Raw genomic sequence first — 16,240 nt, forward strand, 5'->3', positions numbered from 1 at the left:
ATATATTAAAAATATATATATATATTTTTAATATATATATATAAATAAAAAATATAATATAATTAATATAATATAATAAATATATATATATATATTTTTATTTTTTTTTTTTAAAAAAATTTTTAATTTTTTTTAAAAAAAAAAAAAAAAAAAAAAAAAAAAAAAAAACAAAAAATTTTTTTTTTTTTGTGAATTTTTTTTTAAATCAGAGGGTTCCCAATGTGCTCACCAGCAAGGATCTAAGTAGGCCAGTGACCCTCAAATTTTCCTATTCCTTGAAATTGCAGGAAAATATGTTTTTCTTTCTAATACTATTGATACTGATATTGTTATTATTCTTACTGATATTATTGATGCTTCTAGGTCTGAAATATTTAACAATCGCCGAGGCCAGTTCAAGGACCACGTGATTAAGGCTCTGGTGGGAAGCATTGTTCTCACACGCTACAACAACAAAACTTATCGCATCGATGACATCCTCTTCGACAAGAATCCTAGGTCGACCTTCACCAACTCGAAGGAGGAGGAGGTTGGTTGTTGTTGTTGTTTTCCATGTTTTAAGGTTTAACCCACTGTTGGAGGAAAAATGTTTGCTGTAGTATTGTTTTGCAAATTGTCTGCGCATAGATGGCTCTGCAAGTGCTTAGCCACAAAGGCGTCAGTTAGTAGACCTTGGGACCACCTGATTTCACCTTTCCTTGAGGTTTTGGGAATAAATATATATATATTTTTTTCACTAATGCTATCAATATTGATGCTGTTATTTTTATGATAAACATTGCAATTATTATAGTGTTATTGACATTACAGCAAAATAAGATACCAGAAAATATTTTTAAAAATCAAGGAAAGGGGTTAACAAGTGTAGACTGGTAATACTCATAATAGGCTCATTGATGACTTAGTTCTTGCGGTGCCATCCATGTGTAAAGACAATTAATAAACTAAACTCACAAAGGGTATTGTATGTATTTACATGCCATCCCTGGAGGCATTGGGGTAGTAGGTGTGCATTTATGTTATTTTTATTTGATTTGATATATTTTTATTTATATTCTTTAATTTTAGAAAATGGTTAATGTAAATGAAAAATAGGGAATGGTAGTATTCCATATATTCAAGGGATATATTAAAGTTGGACTAACTAATTGATTGCATAAGTTTGGGAGGAACAGAAAGGTAGTTATTACAAGGGTCCCCCAAGCTGTTTTCCCGATTTTAAAGCTTCACCTGTGCATCGATTTTTAAACCTTTTTATATCACCAAAAATACCTGGAGTTTTCCCTTTGCCCAATACTATTTGTGCTGTAGATGCCGAATCATAAGTGTGCAATGTCTTTATTTGTGCTAGAGTGCCAATATGGAGGGCTTGTCATTCCAGGAGGATTTCTAATGAAACTATGAATTCTGTTGTTCCCATAGGGGTATGAGACGAACAACACTGGATTCAATGTAAAAAGTGGTGCTTATTTTGGGGAATCTCGAAGTTAATGGTTTAAAGGCCCTGATATTGGTAAATGTCTTGTCCCATTGAAGTACTTTCCCAGTGATAATGATCTTAATTTTGGAGATAGATTTAAAATTTTGTTTATAAAAGCATTTGGCAGAGTAAGAAAGCTGAAGATATATAGAAAAAAATTCAGGACTCTGCTTAACTGCCCTGCCAGTATCAGCAAAGAAAATGGCAAAATGTGTTCAAATATTTGGGGATAAAGATTTAAAAAGTTTTTTTGGGGTTTTATTAATGTAATGGATAAGGCGGTAGGTTTGGGTTCTCAAGTATCTTTCTGTATAATGCTTTAGAAATCTTGTTATAGCTTAGTCTTGCTCTGTCAGTTGCCATCAAGCTTTTTCTTAGTGGTGGAACTGGGATTGTGAAACTATTTCAATCAAGAAAAGAATGTGATTATATATATATATAATATTATAATATATATTAAAAATTATATATACATATAACATTTTTACTATTACATATATACATACATAATAATATAACATTTCATTATACTATATACAATGTTTTATATTATATATACATAATTTTACAAAATATACATATATAATATATATATATATTATATAAAATATACATATATATAAAATAATACATTATTATTTATAAACATATATTACATATATATTATATATATATATATAATATATACCATATATATCATATATTTTTAAAATAATTTTTTAAAAATATATATATACTTATTATTAATTATATATATAATATATATATAATAATATATATAATACATATATATTATAATACTATTAAAATTATATATACTATATATAATAAAATATAAAAATTTTTATTTATAACATATAAAACATTATATTTATAACATAAATTTTAAATATATATATTTATATACATATATATAATTTTATTAATATATTTTTAAATAAATATATGACATAATAAAAATTAAAACAAATTTTATATATATAACTAATTTCATTAACATTAAAAACTATATATTTCAATATATAATTATATACAATATATACATTTAAATAATACATATATATAACCCCAAAATATTCAATATGATATATATATATATATATGTATATATATATGTATATATATGTATATATATATGTAATTATATATGTATATATATATATGTATATATATAATGTATATATATAATGTATAATATATGTATATATATATAGTATATATATATATATATATATAATATATATATAATAAAATATAATATATATATATATATATTATTTTATATTTAATTTTATTATATATATATTATATTATATAATATATAAATATAATTATATTATATATATATAATATTATAATATATATTTATATTTTTATTATCTTAATTATATATATTATATATATATCTATTTTATAATAAAATAATTTATATATAATATATTTAATACATATATTATAATATATATATTATATACATATATTATATAATTATATTATATCATATAATATATATATATATATATATATATATATAACATAGTATATTATATTATGTAATATAATAATATGTTATATATTTTTATGTTTATTTTTATTCATAGTTATTTATGTAATATTTTAACTCATCCCATATAATATATTGTTTTTTTGTATATTTTTTGTTTTTTTTATATTATATATGTTTTTTTTGTATTTATTTTAAATATATTGTATATATATTTGATATAAATATATTATATTTTAATTTATTTATATTTATATTTTAAATATCATTATATATATGTTAATATATTTAATAAATGTTAATATATGTTATATATATGTATATATATATTGGTTATATATATATTTTATATATATATGTAATTTATATATGTATAATATATATTATTATATTATATGTAATATATATATATATGTAAATTATTGTATATATATATGTATAAATTTTGTATATATATGTTATATATAGGTTAATATATATTTTAAAATTTTTATAAAATTGTATAAATTTTGTATATATTGTGTATATATAACATATATTATATATATAATACATATACACACTTTCCATATAATATTATACCCATATAATAACATATATGTATATATACATAATGTTATATACATTTTATATATCCATAATCTATACATATATACATATCCTATTACTATATACATATACATATCTATAATATAATATACTATACATATATACATAACATATCATATATACTTTATTTATATTAATATATATATATATATATATATAATATTAGAACATGAATATGGATTTACTTACCATTTTCTTGGTATTTTCATGATTGTTAAACTATTATTATACTTATATATATATATTGTGTTGTAATTTTGTTGTTTTTTGCAGGTGTGTTACATGGACTATTACAAGAATGCATATAACATCACTATCAAGGACCCACAGAAACCCTCTTCTGCTCCCAGGTGCGAAAGAAGGAATTGAAAGACCAGGTAGGTCTCTGAGGAAAAAAGCATTGTGTATAATTCTTGTAATGCCTTACTTTTTCTTTCCTTTACCGTATAAGGCTTTTTGTGTGAGTGTTTGTTTGTTTGAGGGGTTTCAAAAAGTTTGTGGAGAAAGGACAGTATGAAGAAAACGGTTTCAGTTATGATGTTTCTTTTTCAACATATGCTCCATTAAGATTCATACACTTCTGCAAACATTGATACCAGCCTTTAAGTCAGTCTGAGTAAAACTGAGAGTTATGTGATCTGAACCATGTCAGAGCAACTCTTTTTATATCTTTTAACTGATGGGGAAATTGGTTCCTTTCAAATTTTTACCGTAAAAGCGTAAAAAAAAAAAAAGAATTGGAGAAGCTAAAAATTTGGCCCTAAAAGGGGGATTTTGGAGATTTTCTTTAAATTCCGTACACAGCTCTTGTCTGCCGAGAGCCGTTAGTGTGTACATTGTCGTGGTGGAAGAGAACTTGTTAATGCAGCGTTCCATTTTTTTTTTTTTTTTTTTTTTTTTTTTTCCTCTTTTTTTTCTTTTTTTTCTTTGACAGTTTTCTCAAAATGCATTCATAATGTTGGTATGTCAGAAGAACTCATCTTCTCTGCATGTAATAAGCAAGTTTGACTGGTCAATGCATATATGACTCGTTGTGGGGATAGTCAAACATGGAGTTGCTGCGCTTAACTCTATGTATTGAGGAGGATCTACGTGGCACTACAGAGGGTTGTTTACATTTCGGATATAAAACTTTGCCGTTAGATGGCGTACATAAAAGAAAACATACTCTTACATGGGTAACTAAACAAAATAGAATTTCACCTTAGATAATATAATAGGAGGTATATCATAGGTACATGAAATATAGTATCCTTATAATAATAACCATCTTTGATTATTCTAACATCCCCTCTTAATTAAAGATGGGTATGTGATCTGAGAATCTATCCTCTGATATACTTAAAAACTTCCAACTTCTTCTGGTTTACAGGTTTTGTAAATATATCAGCTGGATTCTGTTGTGTAGGAACATAAAATAACTTTACATTACCTTTCTCTACTTCATCTCTAATGAAATGGTAACGAATATCAATATGCTTTGATCTTTGGTGATTTACTGGATTTCTGGCAAGATTAATAGCACCTTGGTTATCAACTCCTAAGTCTACAGATTTTAACTTAAACCCCAGTAGATCAGATATAATTTGTCTTAGGAACTTTGCTTCCTGAATGGCATTAGTAAGGGCCATGTACTCTGCTTCACAAGATGAAAGTGCAACTGTTTGTTGCTTCTTACTTCTCCATGATATAAGTGGTCCATCATTATGTAATTGAAAACAATATCCTGATATGCTTTTTCTGTCTTCTGATGATCCCCAGTCTGAATCACAAAATCCTTGGAGTTGAACTGATTCATCTGACTTTCTAAATGTAAGACCATATGTCATGGTGCCTTTCAAGTACTTAAGAACATGTTTAGCAGAATTTAATTGAGCTTTTGTGGGTTTTGACATATACTGTGAAAGTTTTGTAACCACATAGCACAATCTGGTCTAGTACCTGTCATAACATATATGAGACTACCAACTATTTCTCTGTAAAGACTTGCATTAATTAACTCATTAGATCCTACTGTTGAGGTGTTTATAATACTTGGATCACATGGTATATTTCTTGCATAACAATCTGACATGTTGAATCTATCCAAAATCTTTTCTACATATTTGGTTTGATTCACCTCAATGTAATCTTTACCTGTAACAAATGACATTCCAAGAAACCAGTTTAATTTCCCTAAATCAGTCATTCTAAATTTTTGACAAAGAGATTCCTTACATTTGTTCATCAGAGACATGTTACTGCTAGCAATAATTAAATCATCCACCCATAAGAGTACAACAATATCACTGTGCCTGTCATGCTTTAGATACAGACAATGATCACTCTGTGATTGTTTGAATCCTTCTGAAATAAAGAATTTATGGATTACACTATTCCACATCCTGCCACTTTGTTTCAGACCATAAAGTGACTTTTTCAGTTTACAGTACAAAACATTTCCATCACTATCTTTGTCCTTATAACCTTCAGGTTTTTCTACATAAATTTCATGATCAATATCAGCATTCAAATTAGCTGTTTTAACATCCATTTGGTGTATTACCATGTTTTTCTGTACAGCTACATCCAGTAAAGCACGAAGTGTAGTCATTCTTGCTGTTGGAGCAAAAGTCTCTCCGTAGTCGATGTCTTTTACCTGTGAATATCCTTTGGCGACATACCTCGCTTTGTATTTTTCTTCGCCGTTTGGTCCAGGTTTTACTTGATAGACCCATCTTCCGCCTACAGCAGTATGTGTCTCAGGCAGTACGGTAAGTTCATAGGTGTTGTTGTCTTGAAGTGAAGATATTTCCTCGTCCATTGCTCTCTTCCACTGGTGTCCCTTTGGAGATGAAATAGCCTCTTGATAGGTGGCTGGTACTGGGTTATGTGACACTCGGTAGCAATGATGTATAAAGCTATTATGTGTCACACTGGAAATACTATCGTCCAGTTCATCAGTAATGTAGTCATCTAATTTTGAGGGTTTTCGCCTTTCTCGAGTTGGATATCTTCTTTCTTCACTTGTGTTACCTGGTGGCTTGTCTTGATTTTCTTGAAGGGATTTTTGCTGAAGTCTAGTCTCCACCAGTAGATCATCTTCATCTGAGGTTTGCTCGTCATTTGGTGACTCGGCTTCATTGGGTAAGTTTTCCATGAACTTAACACATCTTATTTTCTTTACCGTTTTAGTTTTGGGGAAGTAAATCAAGTAGGCTGGACTCTGGTCATCATAGCCCACAAATATTCCCTCCTTACTCCTTGGATCAAGTTTCTGTTTCTCTTGTTCATATGCAAAACATCTTACTCCAAAAATATTCATTTTGCTAATGTTTGGTCGTCTTCCAGTAAGCATTTCTACTGGAGTCTTCTGAATTCTAGGATTATAACACCTGTTCCTGATATAACAAGCAGCCTTCACAGCATAAGCCCACATATCTTTGGGTAATTTGGACTCAATTAGTAAGCATCGAGCCATGTCAAAGACTGATTTGTGTGATCTCTCAACTGTTCCATTTTGATGTGGAGAGTATGGTGCAGAGAATTCTTGTTTAATCTTATTCTCTATAAGGAGTGTTCTGAATTCCTGATTTGTAAATTCTGTTCCATGGTCACATCTTAGCCTTTTTATATTGCCATATGGTGCTGTTTCTGCAAGATACCTCTTCATTGCATGTACTGTATCACTCTTATTTCTAATGAGGTAGATTCTAAGAGCCCCTGAGTAGTCATCTATAAAAGAGATACTGTATCTGTAACCTCCTTTAGCTGCTGGATCAATAGGTCATACTAGATCACAGTGTACTAAATCCAAAGGTTGTTTAGCCTTTTTGTCAGGCTTTCTATTTCTATACTGTGTCATCTTACCAAGAACACATGTGGTACAGCTAAACTTCTCTTTACTCAATATGTGCATCCCATCGACAGTTGCTTCAAGTTTTTGCACATCTGCCACATTGCAGTGCCCTAGGATTTTATGCCATTCCTCTAGGGTGTGCTTTGCTTCTCCTAAATGGATCTTGTTGAGTTTCTCTATTTTAGAGTTTTTGTTTAGCTTACTAGAACAATTTGTTTTTCTCTATAATGTCGAATATCCTGCCATCCTTGGTAGTTAGTGAGCTGCCATTAGGTGAAAAAGTAATGCTGTGTCCACTCTTAATGGCTTTCCATACTGACATGATGTCTTGTTTAAATCCTGGTATGTACAGTGCATCTTTTAACACAATACTTCTTGAGTTGCCTTCTCGATCTTGGATACAGTCCTTGACATCACCAACTCCTTGTACAGTTCCTTGCTGTCTTTGGCCATCTGCCAGCTCTATGTAATGGTTTTGTGGATCAAAAGACTCTTGAAATTTCACAAATTTGGGTTCATTTATATCTATGTGTGAAGTGCAACCACTGTCGATCATGAGTAAATTTTCTTCTGCTTCTAAGCTTGATATATTCTGTTTTCCAATGTCACACAACTCTGAGGTCCCTTCAACAGGTCGTAACCTTGATGAGTGTGTTACATGGAAAGAGTATTCATAGTTTTGTTCTTCGCTTGTGTCATTTGCAGAATTTACTGAGTTATTACTCTTCCTGAGGTTCTTCGCTCTGCATTCACTAGTATTGTGAGTTCGTGACTGATGAAGTTCACACCATTTCTTATTATTCTGAGGTTTGTTTACTCTTTTAAACTCACCACCTTTATAGCATTTAAATGCAAAATGGCCTGGTTCACCGCACTTAAAGCATCTCTTCTGTTTAACTGTGCTATTTCCATGGGCAACCATTACTCTTTCTGTATCAGAATTTTCTCTGAGGCGATCTTCTTGACTTACTAAAGCAGTCTTTAATCCAATGAAATCATATGGAGGGTCGCGTTGATTTGCCACATCTACAAAATTCTTGTACTTAGGTGGAAGCCCTTTCAGTGTACTTGTCACCAAGAGACGATCACTAACATTCTCACCTGATTCTCTTAGTGCTGCTACTATCTCTTCTATGGACGATAGATACTCTGTAACACTGCCATCTTCCAGTCTTTTGTTTATAAATGACCCCCATAAAGCATATAATCTGTGGTTTGTTTCTCTCATGTAATACTTTTGTAGCACTGCCAAAGCTTTCACACCGTCTCCTTTTGCTTCATGTTTTATCATGCCAAGGGACGTTCTGTCTAGATAACCTGTTATATAACTGTAGATTGTCCTTTTGGCGTTCTCCAGATTATAGCCATCTGGGCGTTCTGAAGCATTTTTATCAAAAGGGAGATGTAGTTTCATAACATACAAAGCGCCTTGAAAATGTTCTTCCCACAAGTCATAATTACCCGCATTACCATCAAACTGCTTAAATCTGGGCCCATAACCTGTTGGTATGTCAGAAGAACTCATCTTCTCTGCGTGTAATAAGCAAGTTTGACTGGTCAATGCATATATGACTCGTTGTGGGGATAGTAAAACATGGAGTTGCTGCACTTAACTCTATGTATTGAGGAGGATCTACGTGGCACTACAGAGGGTTGTTTACATTTCAGATATAAAAACTTTGCCATTAGATGGCGTACATAAAAGAAAACATACTCTTACATGGGTAACTAAACAAAATAGAATTTCGCCTTAGATAATGTAATAGGAGGTATATCATAGGTACATGAAATATAGTATCCTTATAATAATAACCATCTTTGATTATTCTAACACATAATAAGCAGATGTAATTGTTTCTTGCTCTTGAGGAAGTCTGTCCTTTTCAATCATGTCGCAAACAGCATCACTGTTTTCCTCACAAACTGACGTTGATGGCCTGCTACTGCTGGGCCCCATCTTTAATTTTGTTTCTTCCACTTCTGAATCGACTTATACATTTGTAGGTTGTTGATTTCTTTGGGTCATTGTCACCATAAACTTGTTCTAGAGCATCAAAAATTTGCCATTTTCTCCCATCCGAGTTTCTCCGAGGATTTAATGATTGTCCTGGCCTCGATTTTGGTGAATTCCATGTTGCTTTAGGTGCCTGACTTCCAGCTGGTGGCAATGTGTTATTAACTGCATTTAAGGGTTCATGTTTGAAAATGTTAAAACATGTTGGTACAAGAATGTTCAGGTGCATTGAAATCAAAATGCTTACATGTGATTTTTTGTTATGGACTTTTTCCATGACCTTTTTGAAGCCCCCTCGTGTGTATGCTGTATGTGTGGTGAATGCATTATATCATGCTTGGAGCTTGAAATGCATGGTGTGGCAATGCTGTATCTGATTTGTATATGCTGCTAATAGACAGGTTCTGTATCCTTTTGCATGGCTATAAACATATTTTGCCAATTTGTTCTCTCTGTCCAGCTGAGGAAACCTCCACATGGTGATTTTGCATTTACTTCTCATTGCTTTCCCCTCTTGTCATCAGCATCCCTATGCCTGCTCTGTTTCACTCCTCCCCATCCTCCTCCTCCTCCTCACAGGGCACGACCAAGTTTCTGTGCCTGATCCCAGAGCTATGCTACATGACAGGCTTGACGGACGACATGCGTTCTGATTTCCGGGTCATGAAGGACATTGCGCAACACACTCGCATCACGCCTAATGTCAGGCATGCCTCTCTCAGAACCTTTGTCAGGAATGTCAATGGTTAGTTTGTTGGTGTGGGTATTTCTGTTTGTTGGATTTTTTTCACCTGTCGAAGCTCCTCTTGTAGGAGTTCATTTGCTTTTCTGTTTGTAATTAACATATAGAGTTATGTTTCTCTTTTTCCTCTATAACAAAATGTATGTTTGATATAGATATCTGGCTTTTCTGCTTATCCTATATTATGCCATTATTAATCTGCCTGCTTTATATTCCTGAATGAATTTTGCATATGCTGATAATAAATATTTACTACTGTTGATCTACAGAACAGATTGACCACACTAATCTCCACACCTGACATGTATTGTAGTTGAGTATTTTTTTTTTCTCAAGGAGTTCAAGCGCTTTACCACCTCTCTTAGTACAAGCTGGACTCATTTGCACCAGATTACTTACTGTCTGTTGTAGTTGTGAATTTTGTTGCTCACAGATGGCTTCACAGGTGCTCAGCCACCAAAGGGTCAGTTCATAGACCCTTGTATCTGTGCCACATTTCCCAATCCCTTAAATTTGCAGAATTTTTTCCCCTAATGCTATTAATATTTTTATTGTAGCTATTGATGTAATAATTATTATAACATAATTATTATAATGCATATTAACAATGAACATGATAAAGTAATGAAAAGGAATCTTTCCAAAAAACAAGGAGTTAACAGATTAAATCAATCAATAACGGTATGCTCATGCTTGAGCAGCCGTGGACCTCTCCACCATCCTTCGCCACTAAACTCGATCTTACGCTTTTCTTTCCACTTATACCATCGACAGCCCGCAAATATCTTTGATATTAACTCCTTAGTGACCAAAGAGGAGCCATCTATGTGGAAACATATTGATAAACTAAAATTACAGTGGATATGGTATGCATTTTTGCCATACAGGGCCATTGGGTTCAGTGGTAAAATCCAGGAAATCTAAGCTAATATAGTAGTATCAACCTGTAAACCAACTGTGATAGATATAGAGAAAAATTAATATTAAGATGGTTTCATAGTGGGCCAAGTGCTTGTGCTTGCTTGAAGTGCTAATAACCTCAAAGTTTGTTTCACTGTCCCAGGTCACTGAGGCTCTTAGACAATTGCATGCTGAGCTAATGAGGGGCTGAAGATCAGAAGCTTCTCTTTATTTTATTTTATTTTACAAAAAAATATTTTATATCAGAACTTGAAAGCTTAGATATAGAATATATATATAGATATAGATATATGTATATATATATAGATATGATATGATATGATATGATATGATATGATATGTATATGTATATGTATATATATGTATAGATATGATATGATATGTATATATATATAGATATGATATGATATGTATATATATGTATTATATGTAATATATAATGTATATATAGTATATATATATATTATATATGTATATATATATATATATATATATATATATATATATATATATATATAATGTGTATGTATGTATGTATGTATGTATGTATATATGTATGTATATATGAATAGAATAGAAATTTCTGAATAGAAATTTTAACCCAAAGTCTCCGAGAAAATGTTGTGTTTATTGTAGTATAGCTTTGTGAAGTGTCTCTGCACATGGATGGGTATATATATATAATGTGTATGTATGTATGTATGTATGTATGTATATATGTATGTATATATGAATAGAATAGAAATTTCTGAATAGAAATTTTAACCCAAAGTCTCCGAGAAAATGTTGTGTTTATTGTAGTATAGCTTTGTGAAGTGTCTCTGCACATGGATGGGTCTGCAAATGGTTAGCCATAAAGGAGTCAACTCGTAGACCTTGTGACCCCACCTGTTTTCACCTTTCCTTGAGTTTGTGGGGAAAATGCTTTTTTTCTAATGCAATCAGTATTGGTGCTGTTATTTTTCTTATAGACATTATAATTATTATAGTGTTATTGACAGTACTAACAGCAATATAAGATACCAGTTAATCAAGGAAAAGGGTAAACAGGTGAGAAAGGTTTCTTCCCTCTAAACAAAATTACCCTCAGGAGTTGAGGTCACAATGCTGCTGCTTATACTCTTTGTGTAATTTTTAGTATTGCTCATACAGGATCCTCAGAAGCTTGGCAGGTCTTGGCTGATTGGGGCTTAGCTCTCGACGATGACACTTTCACAATGGAAGGGCGAATTCTGACCCCTGAGACGATCCACTTTGGTTCGAGGGAAGTGCCTGGGACGGAAAGTGCAGACTGGGGTAGGGAGTCGGCCAGAGAAAAAGTGATCGTGCCTGTGAGTATTATTTTTGTTTGTCATCATCGTCATCTTTTACATTATCTTTTTCTTTAATCGCTCTTCTTTTTGGTTGTTTGTTCTAGTTTGTTTTTCATATTTTTTTTATCATCATCATTTTCTTCTTCTTTTTACATCTAGAAATAAAGAAAAGACAGTAAGGGATTATTCAAATTAGAACCTCTATTAAACTGACTTTTGCTGCCATTTATTCATAATTATTATCAGAATTCCTTCTTAATTATATATAGAGTTTACCATATTTACCCCCAAAAGTTTAATTCTCATTGATTTCAGTTATGTATTTGGAAATAGGTTGGTTTTCTGTCTTAAATCCTCTTGTTTACAAGGGCTACAACAGAGGCTTTCAGAGGACTTACATGAGGCAGGTAGAGGCCATTGCCCAAAGTTAATGCTTCTCTGAACCTCAGACTGTAGCATTCCTTGAATCCACTCCACTGGGACACTGTACTGGTGCTTGCAGTAACCACAGTAACCTCCCCTTATGTGCATGGTGTGTGATATACTGCTTTACACAACCTCCTCCTCCACTTTTGCCTTCTTTGCTTTCTTTTATGTTTTTCCCCCTTCTGCTCTTCTATTTTCTCTTATGCCTCTTCCCTTTTCCCCCTTTCTGCCAATTTCTCCTCCTTGTCTTCCAACCACCACCAGATCAGCTGAGCCATCTGCAGTGTTGGCTTATTGTCAACGTTGCAACAGACAAACTGTGAGCCTTTCTCTCCTTTCCTTTTATTCTCTTCTTTGTGACCTTATTCTCCCTCTCAGATCGACCTACGGCCACAGTGCTGGCAGATCTTCTTCTCGGCGAGGGATGAGGCGCGCGTCCTCAAGTTCTCAGAGATGATCCGACAAGTCACACGCTCCATGGGCATTCAGGTGGGGCCTCCACAGATGATCCGCCTCCCGGATGACAGGATCGAGACTTATGTCAACGGGATCAAGCAGCATTTCCATGATAGGGTAACGGTCAAGGTGGTTTTGACAAGGTTATTGTGGCTCTCACTCATTGAAAGTAGAATAAAAATGGTTAGAATTAGAAACATGATAGATTTGTCCCACATATATTGAAAGTTATTAACTATTATGATCATGTGTGTGTGTGCGTGTGCTTGTGCTTGTGCTTGTGCGTGTGCGTGTGTGCGTGCGTGCGTGCGTGCGTGCGTGCGTGCGTGCGTGTGTGTTTTACTTAACAGGCTTATAAAAGGAGGTAAATAGATAGCTAAAATTGGAGATCATAGTATAACTGATGTCCTGCATTTGGTTACAGAGATTAATATTTCATGTAAATGATTTTCCAATACAGCTACAGCTGGCAGTTATCATCTTCCCAGCCCAGCGTGAGGATCGATATTCAGCTGTGAAGCGTCTGGCCTGTGTGGATCTTGGCTTGCCGACACAGTGCATTAACTCGCGCACCATCAGCCAGGAGAACAAACTGCGCTCTGTCACACAGAAGATTGCACTGCAGATCAATTGCAAGTTGGGTGGGGAGCTGTGGGCTCTCAAGATCCCCATGACAGGACTTATGGTAGGGGTTTTGGTTTATTGGTAGGTGGTCTATTTGTGGATCTTTCCTGAGGGAGGCTACGCTTTGAAGATGTGTGTATTTGTACATGCAAATACACATGCCCACAGGAAGACTGATACACAGATGAAAACACACACACACACACACACACACACACACACACACACACACACACACACACACACACACACACACACACACACACACACACACACACACACACACACACACATATATATATTAGTCGGTGAGGACGCTCACCATCCATCACTAACTACATGTTAACCCACAGATTGTCATACAGGAGGTGACTATCACAAATATCTTGTAGTATATCTACAATTTATATAACTACACTGGGTGGTAACCATATAACTGGGGTAGCAGGGGCATTCTATCCCCAGGGAGTTATGCATCCCTGCCCCTAGCTAGCAGACAGATCCCCATTAGGGGTTGGGGTCGGGCTGGCGACCCGGCCCTGTAAAAAACCATACCAGCAAGCAAACCAAGAAAAGAGAGAAAAGGTCAGGGTCATCCGGAGGAGGTGACTCCGACCCCTGACTCGGCGTCCCGACCATGGGTTTATCCGATCGGGATGCCGATCCTGATAGGACAGGTGCAGGACAAAGCCCTCTTAGGGAATCCTGCACCCTGAAGTTACGTGATGGGTGGACCCCCCCCCCCTCCGGCCCTCACTCCTCCTCCTTGGGGGGCTTGTCTGGTTGTGCTGAGGCATCGCCCGGCCGGAGGCCCACAAATGGGATAAATCTGCGGCGAGTGTGCCATCTAGCGGTCTGGAACATCCTCAGTCTCTTGGAGGATGATCGATTGCCTTTGTTGTCGAGGAACTGGGGAGGCTGGGGATTACCATCGCTGCTCTCTCTGAGGTGCGACAGCCTGGTAATGGTGAGACCAGTAGTGGGGGTTATACCTACTACTGGTCTGGCTGTAGCAATGGTGCGCATTTTAGGGGAGTTGTGGTGGCTGTCTCTGACTGTTTCCGCTACTCGGTCATGAAGGTTATCCCTGTTGACGAGCGCATTATGCTTGTGAGAATTAAGCACACTCTGGGCTTCATCTCTCTTGTAGCAGTCTCTGCTCCTACTGAGGGAAGTGGGCTCGAAGAGAAAGAGATGCTCTACACCAAACCTGACTCTGTAGTGGATCAATGTCCCCGGGGGACATCCTCATGGTATTGGGGGACTTCAGTGAGGTCATGGCGGTGACAGGGAAAGCTATGAGCTATGCTTCAGTCCTATGGCTCTGGTACTAGGAATATCAATAGCTCATACCTCTTAGACTTCGCAAGATCTAGGAAGCTGAGGATTGCGGGTTCTGGTACCAGAGACGAGATTTACACCACTGGACTTGGCACTCCAATACTGGCTATGGAGCTAAAGAGATCGACCATATTCTTGTGGATATTCGCTGGAGGATCCTTCAGAACTGTAGAGTTTTTAGGAGTGCTAAGTTCTTTGCTACCGACTACATACTTGTTGCAACACCAAGGCTCTGCCTCGGATCTAGACGCATCCTTAGATCTCACCAGCAGGTATTCCATCTCGAGAGGCTCAAGAGTGAGGAGGTGGCTCAGGAACGTGCAGAGGCAGTCTCAAATTGGTTTGAAGTGCTTGGGACTCTACAGGACCTTGCTGAACTGTGGGATTTGCCGGCCTCGGCGAAGGAGGCGTGTTGTCTCGGACGAGACGCTGAACACTATAGAGATGAGTCGCGCTGCCAGACTGGATGGGACCATGTCTTGCACATTGATTTGTCTTGCTCTGCTAGGGTTTCTTTGAGAATGTACCAAGAAAGGTACGTTAGGGGCATTGTGGAGGAGTTGGAAGGTCATTTTGCCCAAAATGACCTTCAACCTGCTTTCCAAGCCCCAAGGGAACACCAGCCGAAGTCCATCTCTCAATTGGGCTCAGTGAGGGCAGAGGAAGGTCGCGTTGTGTTGGAGTCGGGGGAATATAGGGCCCGCCGGGCTGACTACTTTGAGCAACTATATAGGGTAGATCCCCCGACTTCACAACTCCCTTTGGCTGGCACACACTGTGCCAGCTGTGTGCTCTCGAGGCACTGCATGAGGAGGCGAAGCCGTTGGGAGTCATGGTCAAATGGACCAAGATCAAGGTTCAGGAATTTGGGGACTTGTTAGATGCCAATGTTCAGTCTGTGCATGTCTGTGGTGAGAACATTAAGGTCTTCACTTATCTTGGTAGTGTAGTGCAGAGCGATGGAGGTTCTGA

At 35.1% G+C, this 16,240-nt stretch overlaps 1 protein-coding gene across 1 annotated transcript in view; it reads left to right on the forward strand.

The window, feature by feature from the left end:
* Window positions 1-363: 363 nt before the first annotated feature.
* The window catches only part of LOC119574115 (piwi-like protein Ago3), a gene marked incomplete at its 5' end in the record, with an annotated part of 20,785 nt that continues 4,908 nt past the window's right edge, over window positions 364-16,240 (forward strand). The window contains 7 exon segments of the mRNA XM_037921191.1: window positions 364-529; window positions 3,867-3,915; window positions 3,918-3,970; window positions 10,025-10,190; window positions 12,261-12,439; window positions 13,226-13,420; window positions 13,764-13,988. Of these exon segments, the coding sequence (XP_037777119.1) occupies window positions 364-529; window positions 3,867-3,915; window positions 3,918-3,970; window positions 10,025-10,190; window positions 12,261-12,439; window positions 13,226-13,420; window positions 13,764-13,988 (1,033 nt within the window).

This window comes from Penaeus monodon, chromosome 6, assembly GCF_015228065.2.
Source record: "Penaeus monodon isolate SGIC_2016 chromosome 6, NSTDA_Pmon_1, whole genome shotgun sequence".
Lineage (NCBI taxonomy): Eukaryota > Metazoa > Arthropoda > Malacostraca > Decapoda > Penaeidae > Penaeus > Penaeus monodon.